At 42.2% G+C, this 20,071-nt stretch overlaps 1 protein-coding gene across 2 annotated transcripts; it reads left to right on the forward strand.

The window, feature by feature from the left end:
- The first annotated feature begins 8,577 nt into the window (after nt 1-8,577).
- On the forward strand, nt 8,578-11,568 carry LOC308077075 (C-C motif chemokine 20-like). Of its 2 annotated transcripts, none has more exons than XM_080417632.1 (4): nt 8,578-8,780; nt 9,390-9,492; nt 10,122-10,218; nt 10,507-11,568. In XM_080417632.1, exons 1-3 carry the CDS (start codon nt 8,684-8,686, stop codon nt 10,198-10,200), a joined length of 279 nt encoding a protein of 92 aa, XP_080273758.1. In that variant the 5' UTR covers nt 8,578-8,683; the 3' UTR covers nt 10,201-10,218; nt 10,507-11,568. The 2 variants fall into 2 exon arrangements, with proteins under 2 accessions (XP_080273758.1, XP_080273757.1); XM_080417631.1 differs by having other exon boundaries at nt 10,122-10,196; nt 10,488-11,568.
- Nucleotides 11,569-20,071: the final 8,503 nt, after the last annotated feature.

The following is a 20,071-nucleotide window of genomic DNA, read 5'->3' on the forward strand; positions in this document are numbered from 1 at the left end:
GTATTATGCAACTCCTCACAAAGAGTTCGGAAACTTGACTTTTGGTCGATTATTTCTCCCCTTCAATAATACCAATTGGTATTGTATTATATAATCATTTTCATCGTGCAATCGTGGAATGAGCAACACAGCTAAACGTGTGGGTAGCGCCAAAGTCCCCCAATATGCTTCTGTTGGTAATCACTCTCATTTTGAGCGATCTGCCAGCACACACCGTGTGCCAGTCATAGATGTGTGACTGGCACCTGAGCATGGTTCCTGCAACTTTGACATCTGTCTGTTGTACCGTTGCGCAAATCTTGCCTGTAAATCTCTGGAAGAAAGCCTACGGTTCCTCAGTGACGCAAGGGTGAGGAACCACTCTTCTTGGGGAGTTGTCTTCCTTTGACTTCACAAGTCTCACGGAACTTGGTCCTAAGTTTTGGAATTGGTACCAGGGCTGACACCAAATAATGCTGCCACTCTGCATAATGGAACACCAGCTTCCACTTGCCCTATAGGCTCTATGCACGGCAGCCATGGAAATAAATTGGGCCCCTTCCTTACTTCCTTCACAGGTGTTACCAATGATACTAACGAAGGCTCTGTTCCATTTAGTGTAGCACAGTGGTTCTCAAACGTTTTAATTTCACATTGCAATGCGTTGTGAGCTACTGTATCCGCTTGCTCTGTGCAAATGGAAGCATAAAAATATGTCAAAATGGGCAGATTTTTTTACAGCCCAAATTAACTTCCATTGGCTTTCATTGAGTTGAGTGATTGACAGCTGACATGGCACGCCTCCTTAATTTACTCCCCATTAGGGCTAATATTCCTCAGCCCTCACTCCCGTGAGGTCACTGGCTTTTGACCAATGACAAGTGCACCTGATTGTTTGTGCTTGTAGGTGAATGATTAACAATGACGGGTGGAGGCATTCTAATGAATGATGTTGATTATTTACTTTTCATCGTCCAAGGGATACTAAAATAAACCTAAAGGGAAAACAACAAAATCGTACGCTTTGTGGGTTTGAAATGCTCGCTTTTTGGGGGAGACACGGCTTGGACCCAGAAAGATATCATGCTTTTGCATCATTTATCTGACAACGTTAAGAAACATGATCGCTGCTTTAATCACATTAGAAGTGGCTCAAGGCAAGCTGTCATTGTTGGGGAAAGTTAACATCGCTAGTCAACTTGACTGCGCGCGTACGTGTGTGTGTGTGTGTGTGTGTGTGTGTGTGTGTGTGTGTGTGTGTGTGCGTGTGCGTGCGTGTGTGTGTGTGTGTGTGTTTGCTTGTGTGTTTATTTCATGTGTTGGTGCGTGCTGCTTGCTCACGCGTGTTTGATTTGTGTCGGTGTGTGAGTGTGTGTGCTGGCAAACAAACGTGTCACGTTTGTTTGTTTTCACTTGCTTCATCCACGTTGGTGCCGTGTGTATGTGTGTGTGTGTGTGTGTGTGTGTGTGTGTGTGTGTGTGTGTGTGTGTGTGTGTGTGTGTGTGTGTGTGTGTGTGTGTGTGTGTTTGTGTGTGTGGGTGGGGGGGGGGGGGCATTGTGTATATTAATAAAATGTAATCACCCTGTAATAAAATACATTTAATCACCCTATCTATATGATATAATTGGTATGTGGGCTGGCCTATATTGGCAAGACACTGAGACCCCTGGAAACTAGGATTTCGGAACACAGGAGTGACTTTAGGACTAGGGATTTTAGAAATCCTGTGGCATTACATTTTCACCAAGCCCAACATTGCATCTCCTCTTTGAAATACATAGGCACTGAGCGTGTCACATTGGCACCCAGGGGGGAGACATTGACTCCTTACTCCTCAAGAGGAAGATTATTGGATTTCCACTTTAGATACAGTCAGGGACGCTGGAAGTCATTTATGCCAAGGGGGGCTTGGCTTGGCGGGGGACTCCGCACGCGCGCGTTTTCTTTTTCACATGTGTCCCGCGATTTTTTTCACATTTTTCACGTTTTTTCACCTTTTTCAACAAATATTTGATTCCCCAAAGTTAAATACATCATTGTTTTAATATATAAGTGTGTATATAGACTTTTAAAATGATATATATTTGTTTAATTTACAAAAAAAAATCCCACCACCAGGGGTGCTGCAGCACCCTCAGCACCCCACTTCCCGCGTCCCTGGATACAGTTACCAAAAAGACGTTTTTTGTTAAGAGTTACATTATTAAACTGTGCATTGCTACTAGATTCTCAACTGATGACTCAGCTTTCAGCTTATTGGTATATGTTTAGTTAAGCTGTGCATTGCTACTAGATTCTCAACTGATGACTCAGCTTTCAGCTTATTGATATATGTTTAGTTAAGCTGTGCATTGCTGCTAGATTCTCTACTTCTCTGCTACTAGATAGGGTGCTGGTGGCAGGATTTCCCTTCCCCTGGTGCAGCAGTATTCACCTGTTTCCTAGGCTGTGTGTTTTCCACTTCCTGTCGATTTGATCCAATGAAATCCAATTAAACTGGTCAGATGACCAATGATATCCAATGAAATCGACAGTAAGTGGAAAACACAGCCTAGGAAACAGGTGAATAGGACATGGTGTTGTGGATAATTGCAGGGACATTCAGGTTTATCTTGAGCCCTGGCCTGTATCAGATATTGTCTCTTGTTTCGTTACACAAATGCCGTTGTTTTTTTACTTGTGTTCTGTCTATTAGTGTTCCATACACCTTCAGGACACTTGTAATAGAGTCCGCTTTTAGAGCTGACGTTGTTTCCCCCCCCCAAAAAAGACTATTATGAGTCTATTATGTGGAGGGATTCTAGTGACAATCCCCCTATTATTTAGACCCTGTTCAAACAAAAAACACTTCATGATACTGTAGCGTGTCACTGTGTCCCCCTTTTGTTTACATGTATAAATAAATGTATTAGTCTTGGGATACTTTAAATGTATATTTGTATATTTGTTTATTGCTATTTGGATTCAGGGATGGGTACACACTGTTTATATCTGCTTTTTACTTTATGCAAAGCCAGCCTACTGTTGAGTTGACTGTGACCTCACTTACCCTATTGGGGTGAGCCTATCAGTGCGTAAATGGTAAATGGTGCATTTATATAGCGCTTTTTATCTAAAGCACTTTACATAGATAGTGCATTACATTCACCCATTCACACAACGATGGCGGAGGAAACCATGCAAGGCGCCAACCTGCTCATCGGGAGCAATTTGGGGTTCAGTGTCTTGCTCAAGGACACTTCGACACTAACTCTGGGGGAGCCCGGGATCGAACATCCGGCCGCTCTACCGGCCACTCTACCCCTGAGCCACTGCTGCCCCACATGCGTAGATGTGCCCTACAGTATATAAACGTTTGTGTGTATGCCCATTCCCTTGTATATGTCCTGGTGAAGGTCTGAACAGGCCGAAACGTTGACGAACACAAAGTACAAAGCAGAGCAGCATTACCAGTGTGCAGACTCTTTTCCTTGTTTTATGATTCTTTGTTTGTCTTGCACCTGGGCCACGGATGTGCGTGCACTACCTCTTAAAGCTGAATTACACCTCAATTAGACTGTAATCAAACCTTTTAATTCATTGTCTGGTTCTGGTCTTATTTTGTTTAAAAAGTGCATGCAATTGTGTGATCGTCAACACAGGATTTGATAATCCCAGGCTCAAGTTATTAGTATTGCCGCCGCCACCACCAATAATCATGATATAAGAGCAGCTAACATCACCACCAGCTGCTATTGCCAATCAACATGCTTTGTACCATTCTAATGTCACCTAATGTTACCTTATCCTAATTTCCTTGTCTCCACCCTGCAAGTCTTCAGTGGTGGAAAGTAACTAAGTAAATGTACGCAAGTACTTAAATACAATTTGAAGGTATTTTTACTTTACTGGAGTATTTCCAATTTTCAATACTTTTACTTCTGCATCTCAGCGGCAAATATTGTACTTTTTACTCCACTACAATTATTTGAAAACTTAAGTTACTAGTTACTTTTTTTAATTTTATCATTATTACAACACATACATTAACCACCTCAACATTATTATGCTTCAGCTATTTGAAAATAGCCAATCTACAAGTTCACAACACGTCGCTTGTATATCCGCAAAAGATTTGTTTTATACATATTATGTTATACATGTGAAAACTTATGAAATAGGACATTCTGCATAATGAGTACTACTTTTGGTACTTTAAGGATATTTTGATGCCAATACTTTTGCACTTTTACTCAACTACATTTTGAATACCTCACATTTTACTTGTAACAGAGTATTTTGTCTACATTGTGGGATGAGAGTTTTACTTAAAGCAACACTATGTACTGTAACTTCCGTCTTCTACCGCAGATTTGAACCCGGTTTCCTGCACAAGTGCTGACATTTGTACGCTTGAGCAAATAGAGCCGGCCTGCTTGCTCAGGGGATACATTGAATCTTGACCATCAGGTCAAAATGTGTGTCAGATCCTGTGTCTAGGTGAGATGTGACCTTTGACACAAGCTAAATGTCTCAATAGAAGAGCAGGGAGACAAAATGCAACCACCCCAATTACATAAGTTATACTGTATTAACATACTCTACCGTACAGATTGGATAAAATAAAATGTTATTCATAGAAAAAAGAGTTATAGAGTACAGAAGTCCTGACGTCACTCGTTCATCCCCTGGTTCGTAAAGTAATTTCGCTATGGAGAATAACATTGGGTCATCTTAGAATCGTCTCATATAAGAATTGTGGTCCAAAAATAAACAAACTGTCTCGGCGATATTGTCAGGGAGGTGGCTCTGTATCGTTTATGATAGTCACTCATATTTGAAACAGTCTGTTTCTGGCGAAAATTTAACTAATTCGTCGGAAGTAACATTAGCGTTTTCTCACCGTCAGTTGATGGTTCATATCCATAAGAGTAAAACCGCCGGGGTCATTTGTTTATTTTTGGAACACAGTTCTTATTTGACGCGATATTAAACACGTCTATGGGAATTCAGAACGGGGGGGGGGAAACCGCGACCCAGGTAGGATGTGTAAATTACGTCAGACTTCGATGCTCTATTTAGTGAGTCTTTAAGTAAAGAATGTGAGTACTTCTTCCACCACTGGCAGTCTTGCATCATCATGGAAATAGTCTTATCAACCTGTGTCGTCACAAGGAAGAAGAACGCACTCCACACGCACTCCACACGCACTCCACACGTGCCTGTAACACAGCTCCTCCCCTTTGCTAAACTCCAATCTATTTTTAGCACATTCACTTTGTTGCTATTTTTAGACAAGGCTAGAGTACTATAAAATAACTTGCATACTGTCAACATGCTCTTTAGCAGAGTGGAAGACACACCATCAGTTTCCTGGATGAGCAGATACATGGAATGAAAGCTGGCCTGAGTTATTATACAGAGTTGAGTCAAACTCAGCAGAGAAACACCGATGTTTATTGGCCACGTATGGACTGGTCAATGAATGCGTCATGGCAAGTAGTTTGCATGAGAGATAAGGCATAGGAGTTTTTTTTTAAATAAGGACAATTGTAAACATCGCCTTAAGAAGTTCTGTTGACCTTCCATAAACCCTGTTACACTGTAACCAATGTGCTAAAGATAAACAGTCAGTGTTTGTTTTAGTTTTTTCTCATTCAGTGCCAGGCTTATTTCAAGCTTATTTTCAAGTACCTTTTCAATTGGTCACAGAGTGTTTGTCTTCAGTGTGATTGATCCCCTGATGGTTGCTAATCACTGAGTGATTCAGGTGTGGTTTCACAAAAAAACGACATCATTGTGACCTCGTTGACATTTGTTGTTTGATGTTTGAAAGTGGCATGTCTCATTCAGAAATACAGTGTTTACAATGGTAGGAAAAATGAGATTTTTTTTCTCCGTTTATTTTTTAACATTGACGTGGATGGAGCATTTTGAAAATAATTTTCTCCTAGTTCCTTTGAGATAAAAAAAATAAATAAAAAAACAACTGATGACTCAGCTTTCAGCTTATTGTCTCCGCCAGGCCGAAAGGCATGGCGAGAGAGTATGTTTTACCCCCTGAGCGGCTAATCTCCGGCACCGTTGGCCCGGCCGCTGCGAAACTGTGCACACATACTCCCTGGATGCCAATTCAGAACCTCTGGCCCAAATTTTTCAGATTGGCCTGTTATAGCGCCACCAGGAGGCCGATTTGTGCAAAATCATTTTTTTAATATTACTCCTACAGATTTTATCCAAACATCACGCAAATCATTACACAGTATCTCTATAGTCATGTGATCAACACGCATCTGTCTGATTTTCCATATTCCATCCTGATTGGCTAAGGTTGGCTTCCAAAGTTTGCAGGATTGGTCCATTTTGAACTAAATGCCTCAAAGCATGAACGCAGCTTGCGACTTCCGTGAAATTTCACACGCACATTCCCACTAGGCCGAGGAAGAAATGCCACTTAAAAAAATTCAAATCAGCCTCATGGTGACGCTATAAAAGGCCAAATTGTGTTTTTAACTGTAACTGCACCGATCTGCGTGAAACTTTGCACGCATACTCCCTAGAGGCCAAGGAAAAACATCTGCCCTGCATTTTTCACATTAGCCTTTTATAGCGCCACCAGGAGGCCGACTTATGTAAAATACATATTTTAAGATTAAGCCGTCAGATTTTATCCAAATGTCACGCAAATCGGTACACATGATCTCTATAGTCATGTGATCAAGATGGATCTGTTTGATTTTTCATATTCCGTCCTGATTGGCTAACATTGACATCTAAAGTTTGCAGGAGTGGCCCGTTTTGAACAAAATGCCGCAAATCATGAACGCAGCGTCCGATTGCGGTGGAACTTTGCACATACATTCGCACTACGTTGAAGAACAAATGCCACCCTTTTAACATTTCCCTATTATAGCGCCACCAGGAGGCCGATTTTTCTTTTTTATATTACTCCTACAAATTTTGTCCAAACATCATGCAAATCAGTACACATTATCTCTATAGTCAAGTGATCAAGATGGTTCCGTACGATTTTTTATATTCCATCCTGACTGGCAAATTCTGAACATTGCTGGCCCACAATAACCTACCTGACCTGGCGGAGACCTGTGCTCCGAGGAGCACTTTTTCTAGTTGATATATGTTTAGTATCCACGTCCCAAGTGAGTGACTTTATACCCTCTTCCTTCTCTTCTTGTTATAAGGTCTCTTGAAGTAAAAAGAACCAAAAAATAAATATACTATTCTTTCCCTTGCGAGAGACTCAGGTTTCAATCCAGGTCAACTCGTCCTTGATCGCGTGAAAGTGGGGTCAAAGGGGTGTGAATGTAGCAGAGGAGCCTGAAGACCAGAACCCTAATACATCATACTCCATTTCAGGTTTCATTCAATACATTTTTCATGGCAGGATACATACATAGTTTAAAATGCAGATTTTATACGTTTGAAAGTAAAATATCCCTTAAACCCTGACGTTCTCTAATATGTGCACACACACACACACACACACACACACACACATATGCACACACGCATGCACACACACACGCACGCACGCACGCACGCACGCACGCACGCACGCACGCACGCACGCACGCACGCACGCACGCACGCACGCACGCACGCACGCACGCACGCACGCACGCACGCGCGCGCGTGTGCGTGCGTGCGTGCACACACACACACACACACACACACACACACACACACACACACACACACACACACACACGCGCGCGCGCGCAACCACGCACGCACACACACCTACACACATACCACTGGTATGTGTGTACCAAGTGTGGGGTGGTGCAAGGACTGGTATGTGAACACGATCAACTTACAAGAGGAAGTAAAATGCTAAAAAGATTCAACACACACACACACACACACACACACACACACAGACACATACACACACACACACACACACACACACACACACACACACACACACACACACACACACACACACACACACACACACAGACCTATAGGGCACGTTTGCTCAACCACACAGGGGCGTCACAGGGGGGGTGTAAGTGGGACTGAGTTACTAGCCCCCCCCCCCAAAAAAAAAAAAAAAAAGAAGAGAAAAAAAAGGAATTTTTTTTGTATTTTTTAAAGAAAAACAATCTTAGGGGGGCCCACAGTGAATATTTTTCCCCAGGGCCCAGAATTTGGTGCTACGCCCTGAACCACCACACAATTGCATCACTCCACTCCCCCCCATGAAGACCAAATACCACAAACCTGTTACCGGATCTACTCATGTTTACACACACACACGCACACGCACACGCACACAAACCTAACCCTTATTTCAAAATACATGGAATATATACAAGAATATGATGGTTTTGCACACACAACCATCCCTCATCTGATGTGATCCTTCAACTTGCTTCTCTCTCTCTCTCTCTCTCTCTCTCTCTCTCTCTCTCTCTCTCTCTCTCTCTCTCTCTCTCTCTCTCTCTCTCTCTCTCTCTCTCTCTTTCTGTCATGTCATTAATTGAGATCTGCATCACTCCACATTACACAATCCTGTCCTGCCGCGGAAAACCCCAGCCACGACCTACTTAAGGAACTGGTCGAGGCTGTCTCTGCACACCCACAGGCAGCGCGCACACACACACACACACACACACAGACACTTTGGGCCCTGGAAGCTTTGTAAGAGAGAAACCTGACACACTCACACACCGGCACAGACCCTCACACACAGAGACATGGGCAAGCCGACCAATTGTGGAGCCAAGACCAGACTCCTGGCAGCTCTGAGCATCCTCCTCATCCTCTCTAGCCTCATCACCAGCACACAATCAGGTAAGGGATGGTAGTGGTGTTGAGCACAAACTCTCAGATTGGATTGGAATACGTTTTTTTTTATTGATTTGCTTTATGGTCAATGGGAAATGTGGGCACACACATTTCCCATTGACCACAAAGCAAATTAATAAAATGCACAATTGTAACAAATTATTACTGCTACACTCATTTGATATCCGAGCTCAATTGTGTTTGGAGGTATCAGATTATGTCTGATCTAATAACGTGCTTACCAAATGTTTTCAAAACAAGGCACCCCTTCATAGTCAATTGCATGGTCTGTGGCCCTAGATGTATGTGTTTTTAATCTGAACGGTTTAAATGTTTATTGCTTTCTTTCTTAAATGTATAAATCAAATGTGATTAAAGCGTAGCCTATTTTCATGTATGAAATAGAATATGAAGTTAAATAGACATACTGTAATAATACAATAGGGAAACAAACAGATTGGCATACCAGGCCATTCATTGATTCAAATCTGTTTTGGTAAAAACAGATACGAATCGTCTAACAATCTGCGAAATGCACGGTGACACAAAATTGCTCACTTCTTACACTCTTCTCCCCCCACGTGTGTCTGTGGTGTGTGTGTGTCTGTTTTGCAGCGAGCTGTTGTGTGAGGTACCGGCGGCAGCCGTTGCGGTGCGGCCGGCTGACAGATTACACCCTGCAGACCATCAACAACTCCTGTGACATCACTGCTGTCATGTGAGTTACATCATCCTCAGTTCACACATAGTAGCCTACTATGGCTGTGTTTTACACATACCAGTCCCTGCACCACACCACACCGCCTGCTTGTGCCATCATTTCCATATACAGGGACCAGGGCCAAAGTGGGCTAGTGGGGCCAAAGAGGGCCGGAAAGGGTTCCAATTTTGGCCCCACTTCAGGGTAGGTTTGAGCTAGGCCAAACAGGGCCAAAGCGGTGATGTGTAATGCTGCTTACTACTGATTGGCTGTGGCCGTGATGTTTCGGTAGACTAAAGTGAGGACTGTCTCTCCCCCAGGACTTCAGAACATAGTTTGCTGTGATTTGTTTACATTTGTTAAACAGTTTTATTAATAACTTCCAGTTGGTTCCATTTTTACACTGAGTTTACAGAACTAGAACTCTACTCTCTAGTGATTCATTAATTTGTACACATGCAGTATACTGCATATGAAGAGGTTTTAATTGTTTCCCCACTCATTAACACACAGGTGAATGGACTAGATCTAGAACAGCGGTGCTCCAACTTTTTTTCACGTCAAGGACCCCCAAATTAACATGTATTTGGCCGCGGACCCCCATCTGAAAATATGTCACAGAATATATCTTATCCTGTCTCATGCAGATTCCACACTCGGGGAGGTTTCGTGTGCGCTGACCCCTCCAAGGACTGGGTTATTCGCAGACTGCAATGTGTTGAGTGAGTACAACAAGACATGTTTGTCTTTCTTTCTTTTTGTCTGTCTGTCTGTCTGTCTGTCTGTCTGTCTGTCTGTCTGTCTGTCTGTGTGAGTGTGTGTGAGTGTGTGTGTGTGTGTGTGTGAGTGTGTGTGTGTGTGTGTGTGTGTGTGTGTGTGTGTGTGTGTGTGTGTGTGTGTGCGTGTGCGCGTGCGCGTGCGTGTGTGTGTGTGTGTGTGCGTGTGTGTGTGCGCAAGCCATTAATGTAACAGCTCATTGAATACATTTCTGACTCTCTGCTGTTTCCTTACAGTGAAAAGAAGAGAAAACAGAAAAGCTCTGCACTACTGTAGCTGTGTATCTGCAGAATCACAATACAAGTATTTACTTATTGTTTAAGACGGTATTGGATCATGTTCTGTTATCTTTTTTTGTTTTTTTTCTGGGTGCAACAAATGTAATTGGCATGACATTACAGGTGAAAGGTTTCGATTATTATTATTTTTTATAGTGAAATCCGATCCACAAGCTCACAATGTGTTGCATTGCGACGCTATGTGCTATGCCATGCAGTGGTTCTCAAACGTTTTCATGTCAAAGACCCCAAATTGTAGGCTATTTGGCCACCGACCCTCAGCTGAAAATGTTTTGTGCTGGGGACCCCCAGAAGAGAAGTGTTAAAATAATTTAAAAAAATACTTAAACATTTTTTTAAATCAGCTATTCTTTGAATAGCCAACGTATAAATGGATAAAGTGGTTAAAATTATTGTGATGCTGTATTAACTACTTTTGCTGGGGACCCCCTTGGGACCTCCTCCAAGGACCCTGAGGGGTCCCCGGGCCCCACTTTGAGAACCAATGCAGTAAGTAAGTACTATAGCCTTATTTATGTGTTTTCATTTTGTTGACTAAGACTAAAAGACTAAGACAAAAAATATTTTGATATTTAGTCGACTAAGACTAGACTAAGACTAAACAATTTGACAAAAATAGGACTTAAACTAAATAATGTGTAAAAAATACTAAGACTCAGAATTAGCTGTAACAATTAAAACTGGTATGAACTTCAACCTCTGAGTGAGCGGACCTAAGCGTTAAAATAAATGTTATAGTCATTTGGACTTTGACCCAAGCTCTCTAAATGTATACATTTTACCATTCATGTTTTGATCTGTTTTATAAACAGAAAATGTAGTATTGTTAATACATACAAACTGTAGCTTCAATTGAATAAAGAAGCATGAAAACAATGTTTTTATTAAGTGACCACAGATTATATTTGTGTTGATACTGAGCCTCTGTGAGAGGATAGGGATGAAACACTTTGTTCTACGAAGAGGAATATTCATATCTTGTAACTGATACCAAATAAAGTAATACATCTTCAAAAAATATGTGTGCTTCTTAGTCCATGTGGCTGAAAGCAGGTTGTCATTGCACTGTAACCTGCCGCTTTTTCAGTGAGATAATGATGCAATATCATCAGTGTTCTATTGGTGATTTTGTTAGTGGTGGGACGCTATTGTCACACGCACGTCGCTTAAAGGGGAAGACCACTCATTTTCAACATTGAACTATGTCTTTAATACACCTTAGAGCTTTTGTGTGGAAAAAAATCCCCCCCCCTCTATGTTGCCTAGAACTGGATAATTGGCTGAGGGGGCAGAGCCAAAAGTACACCCTGCGTATGTCACTGATCACATGACCTCAATCAATTATCCTTTTCTAGGCAACACAGAGGGGGCGGGGGGACTTTTTTCTTATTTCCACACAACAGCTCTAAGGTGTATTAAATACATAGTTCAATGTTGAAAATGAGTGGTCCTCCCCTTTAACACCTACACTACAGGTCACACAATGGACAATTGATATGAATCTAGGCTCATTCCTATGTTAATTCACCTGGTGTGACACCCGGCAGTCGAGGAGCCTTTGTAAACTCTGTTGAGTTTTAAATCGATGCATGTGCGTGCACGTGCTCCTGCTCAAAAAAGGGGTTGCACGGCGTGTTACCGCGTCCCAAGACCAATGCATCCCTGAATATCATTCAAACGGACACATTTCATAATGTAATTAGAAATTATGCAAAGAAAGGAATTACTATACACATTAGCATACAAGGTCACATATTTGGTCAATACTATATGCAGTATTGAATTTCAACATAATGAGGCAATATAAAGCACAGTGAAAGAGAAACTCCCCCGTGATTAGCAACAATCAGGGGATCGATCATACGGGAGATAAGTATTCTGTGACTACTTGAAAAGGTAAGAAAATCGCTGGCAGTGGATGATTCATGTATTTATTTATTCAGCCAGTGAATCAGTTAACCATATTTAATACATTGGCTATTCAAAAATTGCAGACATACAAGCTCATAGTGTGTCACTGCTGTATGGTTGCTAGCAGCATTCTGCACAAAGCTGCAAGGTGTAATAGCAGGTGGACCAACACTGACACCTAGTGGTCTTTTTCAATCATTGCCTACACATGGATGCAGCCAAGGGGATTCAGGAGTCACAGCTGTGACGGCCCCCTGGGTCGTTCTGATTGGAGGGTGGAGTTGGATGTAATCAGGGGAAGGGGAGACACCTGGCCACTGTCTCCCATAGAGTATAAAAAACCTGCCCTTGTTCAGCTCAATTTCTTCTTCCACCTGCGCCACATCCTAACATGGCCACACATAAAACATTTGTGTTTCACTTATGTTTGCATTATTGGGGCGTAGGCCTGCTTCATTGTTTGCATTTTTGTTAAAACTCTTTTGGGGGACGCCTGCCTGCCGGCCTAGCGGTCCAGGCGCATACCACATACACTGGTTAAGAAACATTGGCACATTTTAAGCTCTGATCCCTCTCTTGGTAATTGTTTCACAGTGGCTCCATGTATTGTCCACATAAGATCCCCCAACTTGAGAAATCTACTGGTCAGATCACACCTGCAACAGCCAACCCCCTCACACTTTTTGACAAAAATCCCAGATAACTATAAGTGTGGCAAATGTGCCCAATGTAGTTTCACATACAAATGCAAATCTTTTGATCACCCTGTTACTGGGAAACGTTTTAAAATAAAGGGTGTTATTATTCTGAATTGCCAAAAAAAAGAGGACACTTCACTCGTGTTTTTGTTTCTTTTCGGGTTTGTTACTTTTTGGGTATCTTTTTGTTACCTTAATTTGGTTAATTTGGTACAAAAAATGTCGGAGGTTTTTTCAATGAATGACAGGCAGCACGATGTATGTGCTGTCCTGTGTGTGTGTGTGTGTGTCTCGTTGCTGTAGCCTGTCAGGAGTGTTGCCAAGGCTCGTGAGAGAAATAAGGAAACATACCTTCAGAAAAAGCCAGAAAAACAAGTCAAATCATGTCCAGAAGTTGTGGTAAATAAGCGGACATGGCAACACTATTCTCTGCCATCTGAGAGTTTGCTCAGCAGCTCATTGGCTCATTTACTCATGACACGACCAATGAGAGTTAGCACTTTCATTGTTGCTAAGATACGTCCCCCCCATACAGATACAGCACACGCTACCCAAACTCTCAAAACCTAGGACATTTGAAGGATTTTATAACCCCCCCCCCCCGTACAGGCCGGACAGACCCCCAAAAGAGGACATGTCCGGGTAAAAGAGGACATATGGTCACCCTAGTTATTAGTTTTACCTCTACAAATATAATGTATCTGATCAAGTGTATGTGTAGGTTTGCCTATGTGGGAAATACCTTGAGAGCTTTAAAAACAAGAATTTCAGAGCACATGCAGGAGTGATTTCAGAACCAAAGACTTTAGGAACCCAGTGGCTCTTCATTTTGAAGAAGCCAAACATTGCATTTCTTCATTAAAGTATATTGGCATTGAAAAGGTCAAATTGCCCCCCAGAGGAGGTGACATTAACACACAACTTCTCAGGAGAGGCATTTTGGATCTCTACATTAGACACTGTTAAGGCCTAAATGAAGCCCTCGGTATCAAACCGTTCCTGTAACTTGTCATTCTTTGTTCTTTTCTTTCTATACATTTTTTAATAGAAAGAGAACCCTGTGTTTCAGATAGTCTCCACCTGCCTTGTGACTGTATCACATCCCATCATGTGGGTCTTGGTTTTTAGCCTACCTGAAAATAAGTGTAGGCCATCATTGCCTTGTGATTTGGTCCCTGTTTTTATTGTTCACTTCAGTGTAAGATTGACCACCATTTTTGGTTGTAATTGCTCACTGTCTTATTATCTTGAATATTGATTTGTTTTTTCTTTTGTATATCAAAATGCTTTTTGTATACAACTGTTGTTGTTTTTGTATTTTGCTGCTTTGTGTTCTTGATATTCTTTCTTTCTTTTCTTTCACCTTTATTTATTCAGGAAGGACAATTGAGAGCCAGCTCTCTTTTCCAATGACGCCCTGATTACAGTGTACAGCATACAATTTAAACACAATACATTACAATACATTATATTACATTACAGGATAATAAACATTTCAGAGTGTACAAGTACAGTTAGAGCTCAGAGTATTTCTCATAAGTAATTTAAAGCGATCAAGTGAGATCAGGTTCTCCAATTTTAGAACCGATTGTAGAGAGTTCCACATGTGAGGGGCATAGTAACGAAAGGCTGTCTTACCCAGTTCAGAATTAGCAGAGGGAATTTCTAAAATAAAGTAATCCTGAGAACGGGTGTGGTGATGGCCAATTTTGGGTTCTAATAGGCTGTTAAGATAGTTGGGTAATTTCTTGAGTAAGGCTTTGTAGATATAGATAGTGCAGTGTTGTTCTCGTCTTATAGCCAAAGATGGCCAACCAACCTTTTCATAGAGTCTACAGTGATGGGTAAGAAACCCATGCCAGTTATAAACCGGAGGGCTGAGTGGTAGACTGCATCAAGTGGCTTTAGTGATGAGGGAGCAAAATGCATGTAAATAATATCGCCGTAGTCTAGAACTGATAAAATTGTGGCTTGAATTAACTGTTTTTTACTGTTGGAGTCAAAGCAGGCTTTGTTTCTGTAGAGAAATGCTAATTTTGGTTTTACTTTAGTGATGAGTTCTGAAATGTGAGTTTTAAAGGATAGTTTTAAAAGAGAGTTTCAGATTGATAAGGGCCTGTTGAATTAAATGAAAGTCTGATTGAAGGTTTTGAAATGCTAAATCAACTAAGGGGGCGACCGAGTAGATGACCGTGTCGTCCGCGTAGAGATGTAGCGCACTATTTACAACTCTACTGTTAAAATCATTAATAAAAAGTGTAAATAGAATGGGGGCTGAAATGGAGCCTTGAGGAACCCCCTTGCTAATATTTAAAAATGTGGATTTGTGACCATCAGCTACAACAGCTTGTGATCTACCAAAGAGGTAGTTTTTAAACCAATTACAGGACATCAAAACCAATTGTTTTAAGACGTTCTAGGAGTAGAACATGGTCTACAGAATCAAAGGCCTTTGATAAATCAATAAATACGGCAACACAGTTCTGTTTTTTGTCCAGGGCATAGACAATGTCATTTACCACCTTAGTGGCAGCCGACGTAGTGCTGTGTCCAGGTCTAAAACCTGATTGGTGGCAGTTCAAAATGTTATTTAGTGATACAAAATATTTAAGTTGAGTATTGACCAGGTGTTCCAAAATTTTAGCAAGGCACGGAAGTTTGGAAATGGGTCGATAATTATTGAGATCATCTGTGGGACCACCTTTGTGTAGAGGAGATACATAAGCTATTTTCCATAGAGCGGGAATACTATCAGTTAATAAGCTTTGATTAAAAATATGCGTTATAATGTCAGCGATAACAGGTGTAGCTAATAATAAGAGTTGTGGGTCTAGTTCATCAGCTCCGGTCGATTTTTTGGGGTCAATGGCAGATAGAGCCTCCCTTACCTCTAAGCCAGAGAAGGGCCTGAGCGAGAATGTTTGGGTGTTAGGACTGTCGTGGGCAGGATTGCTGGGTGATATGCCAGAATTCCCAAAGAGATGGCCTACGGCAACAAAGTGCTCATTAAAAACATTGCACAGTTCACTTTTATTCGAGACTGTGGATGAGTCAGTAGTAATCTGATTGGGTAGAGATGAGGGTTGACATTGGGAAAGTGATTTAACAGTACTCCAGAATTTGCCAGGGTTTCCGCTACATTCAGACAGGGTGGAGATGTAGTATGATGATTTGGCCTTCCGAATCTTGGCAAGGCATTTATTTCGGATAAGGTGACATTTTTGCCAGTCAGATCTTAAAAAAAAAAAAATGCTATATCCCTGGCTCTCAGTTCCATTGAAATATCAGAAGAGAACCAGGGATTCCTCTAAGTTTTTTAAAGGGAGCATGCTTATCGGCAATCGAATTAAAGACAAAAATAAAGTAATTTAAGCCGCCCGGGGGGTCCCGACCCACAGGTTGAGAACCACTGCCAGTGTCACGTCCCACAGGATTTCAAGTTGGCAAGAGTAATCCCTCTGCATAAAAAAGGAAGCAAATTAGAACCTGGCAACTATAGGCCTGTTTCCATCCTTTGTTCCATCTCAAAGGTTGTAGAGCGATTAATTCAAGAACAAATCAACAGCTACCTCAGCGAGCATAAACTGTTGTTTGAATTCCAATCGGGCTTCAGAACCTCCCATTCCACTGACACATGCCTACTGTATCTGACCGACTACATCAAACGTGAGGTAGACGCGGGCAAATACTGCGGCATGGTCATGTTGGACCTCCAAAAAGCGTTCGACACTGTAAACCACTCAATTTTACTTGATAAGCTGAGGGCGATTGGTTTTGACTGCACATCACTAAACTGGATGAGATCTTACCTGGAGGGAAGAGAACAAGTGGTTGACATCAACGGAACCATGTCCTCATCCCTCCCGGTGAGCTGTGGGGTTCCTCAGGGCAGCATTCTAGGGCCGTTACTGTTTCTTCTATACATTAACGACATGAGTGCTGTCTGTAACTGCAAATTGTTCCCGTTCGCCGATGACTCGGCACTCCTGATCTCGGGAGAGGACAAGTTGCAAGTTGAGGAGGCGCTCAGCTCCGAACTCTCAAAAATCCGTACTTGGCTTACCGATAACAAACTGTCACTACACCTTGGGAAAACTGAATCCATTCTCTTTGGGACCAAACATTCCCTCAGACAGATGGATGTAAATGATTTCAAGGTCAAAGTCGATGACACAATTATCTCTAGCAAAGAAGAGATTACCTATTTGGGTTGTGTTCTTGACAAATACCTGACAGGTGAAAGCATGGCTACAAAGGTGGTCAAAAGAGTAAACCAGAGAACCAAATTTAGAGAGTTTCCTCTTTTGTCAACCCTCAGGCCCTCAGGACCCTCTCTGGGGCCCTGATTCAACCACTTTTTGACTATGCTTGCACCTCCTGGTACTCCAACACCTCAGTGTCACTGAAGACTAAGCTTCAAACCTCCCAAAACAAACTGATTCGGCTACTCCTCGGATTGGGGCCCATGACCCACCTTTCTCCCACCCATTTTGCCAGCCTAGGCTGGCTCAGGGTGGAAGACAGGATGAAGAGGAGATGCATAAGGAGAGAGAGGGGTAAGACCAATATAATACAAGATATATTGTACATACATCATCCCAGGTGGACATTAAGGGGATCTTAGGGTTGGTCCCCCTGAGCTCCAGGAGGAGGAGATCCGTCTCCTTCCTCATGGCGATGTTCTTATAGGTCTCCATCTCCTCGTCTGTGAGTTTATGGACCAGCAAGTGCCTGTCCAGAAACTTGCCCGTCACGCCACACCCCGGGAAAGGACAGGGGCAACGTCTCACGTTTGTGCGCTTATTGGAGAGGTCAAGCAATAGCTTACGCTCTCGAATATTCTGCACAAAGTGCACTTTGGTCAGGTGGCCCGGCAGGGAGCCCACCGTGTATACTTTGTAGCATAGGCAACAGAAAGGCATTCTAAATATTAAAAGAGAGAAAGTAAAAGAAAGAGTGTTGAGTATATCACTGAGGTACAAGTCGTGTATAAAGGCTTCATCATTAAAACGTTTAAAATTTCTTTTTATTATAACCCGATGCTGAGATTTTTGTTGTCTTGTATCTCTGATACAGGCTATAGGACAGTGGTCACTGAAAGCAAGTGGTAGGACACCACTGGATTTGTATTTGTGCGGTTTGTTGGTTAGAATTATATCCAATAGGGAGGATTTTATTGGATTATTTTTATTGGGCCTAGTTGGGACTGTGATTAGCTGAGAAAGGTTTAAATTATTACAAAGATTTTTTAGGGAACTTGAGGCGTCTGTAAGCCAATCCTGGTTGGCGTCGCCCATTAACAGAATTTCCGATATTCCATGAGAGGATATTAGATTAAATATTTTTTCAATAGCATGGGATTGTGCAGAAGGTTGCCGGTACAAACCAATCAGAAGTAGTTTTTCACAGTTGGCAGTATTCCCTATGCTGATTCTTAGAGCTAGGTATTCAAAGCACTTGGGGCTTGACAGAGAAAGAACAACAGAGACAGAAATGTGCTTTTTTACAAATATGGCAATACCACCACCAGTAGTAGGTCCAACTCTATCTGTCCTAAACACATTATATCCGTCTAGGGCAATATATTTATCATGTACTTTGCTGGATAACCAGGTTTCAGAGAAAACAAATACATCTGCATTTGTATTTTGGGCCCATACTTTTATATAATCTAATTTTGATAAAATACTGCAGACATTCATATGAATAAACCCAAGCCCTTTTTGTTTGTTGAAGTCAGCTTGAGACTCCAGGATTAGATTAGGGAAAGGTAAAGGACAGCTGTAGGGGTTAGGGAGGCTGGATGTTGTTAAGGGTAGAAGATTCTTAGTGTTGATACTCTTGCCTGAGTTATATGAGATAGATGGTCTGATGGATATTATTGATTTGATGGGCCAAACATCATCAACATGCCTGGCTGAAAGGCTCACATTAGGGGAGTCAGGTGTATAACACACAGTGGCGGCAGGACCCACCAAATTAGAGTTAAAAACTGTGGTAGGTGAGATCTGCTTCGGATCATGCCGCGGCTCATATCAGGGATTAAAATCTATGAAATTAATAAAATTGTCTCGCAGTACTTTCGTTCCCTTGTTATTTAAGTGTACCCCATCGATCTTATACAGGTTAGACATGCGCCAGAAATAGTCAAAATTAGAGACAAAGTCGTATCCCACAGCATTACAAAAGTGCTTGAGCCACAGGTGGAAACTATAAAGCCTACTAAAATGTTCGGGTTTGTTGGAGAGAGTTGGAAAAGGGTCCGACACAATGCAGCGTTTTCCTAGGCGTTCTATTGTGGTGCAAAGAGATTCCATGTCAGCCCGCATCTGCATGGATTGTTTACTCATAACGTCATTGGTACACACGTGTGAGATTACAGTGTTGATTGTAGGATGCAGCGCAACGAGAATTGGAACAAGCTCTGTTAGATCTGCTATCTTTCCTCCAGAAAGACAGTAGGTGATAGCACCAGGGAAAGTTAAGTGCCTAACCAAGGAGTCGCCAATTATTAGAATGCCTGGGTTGTTGTTAAGTTTGTTGGTGCCATAACATGCCAGCCTCCTAGAGAACGGAGCAAATATGCTAGCCTGGCTAGCATTAGCACTGGACACGCTAATCTCAATAGTATTGGCAATGGAGGAGATCGGGGGATCTGATAATGCAACATCAGCAGCAGTGGTAGTAACAGGATCAGTGGTAGAGTTGGGGATAATCGGTAAAATGTCAGGCACAGGCTGTTGGGGAGACATACGTGGACGCTTGTCCCCAGGCTCAGCCGGTGGTGACTGCAGAGAACCCGTGGACAGTGTGGGACTCGCGGGGCGCTTTTTACCGACTGACCGCTGAGACGCGGGTGTGGAACTTTTCCTGTGACCCGTTCCTCGGGTTGAATCCACCCGGTGAATCAGA

This window comes from Gymnoscopelus braueri (assembly GCF_963280865.1).
Source record: "Gymnoscopelus braueri genome assembly, chromosome: 21".
NCBI classification, from domain to species: Eukaryota; Metazoa; Chordata; class Actinopteri; order Myctophiformes; family Myctophidae; genus Gymnoscopelus; species Gymnoscopelus braueri.

Bases quoted from the DNA above. Each gene is read 5' to 3' on its own strand.
- LOC308077075 (XM_080417631.1), top strand. From the start codon at position 8,684: ATGGGCAAGCCGACCAATTGTGGAGCCAAGACCAGACTCCTGGCAGCT. The intron at 8,781-9,389 runs GTAAGGGATGGT...TCTGTTTTGCAG, and splicing joins CATCACCAGCACACAATCAG to CGAGCTGTTGTGTGAGGTAC. The intron at 10,197-10,487 runs GTGAGTACAACA...GTTTCCTTACAG, and splicing joins CGCAGACTGCAATGTGTTGA to TGAAAAGAAGAGAAAACAGA.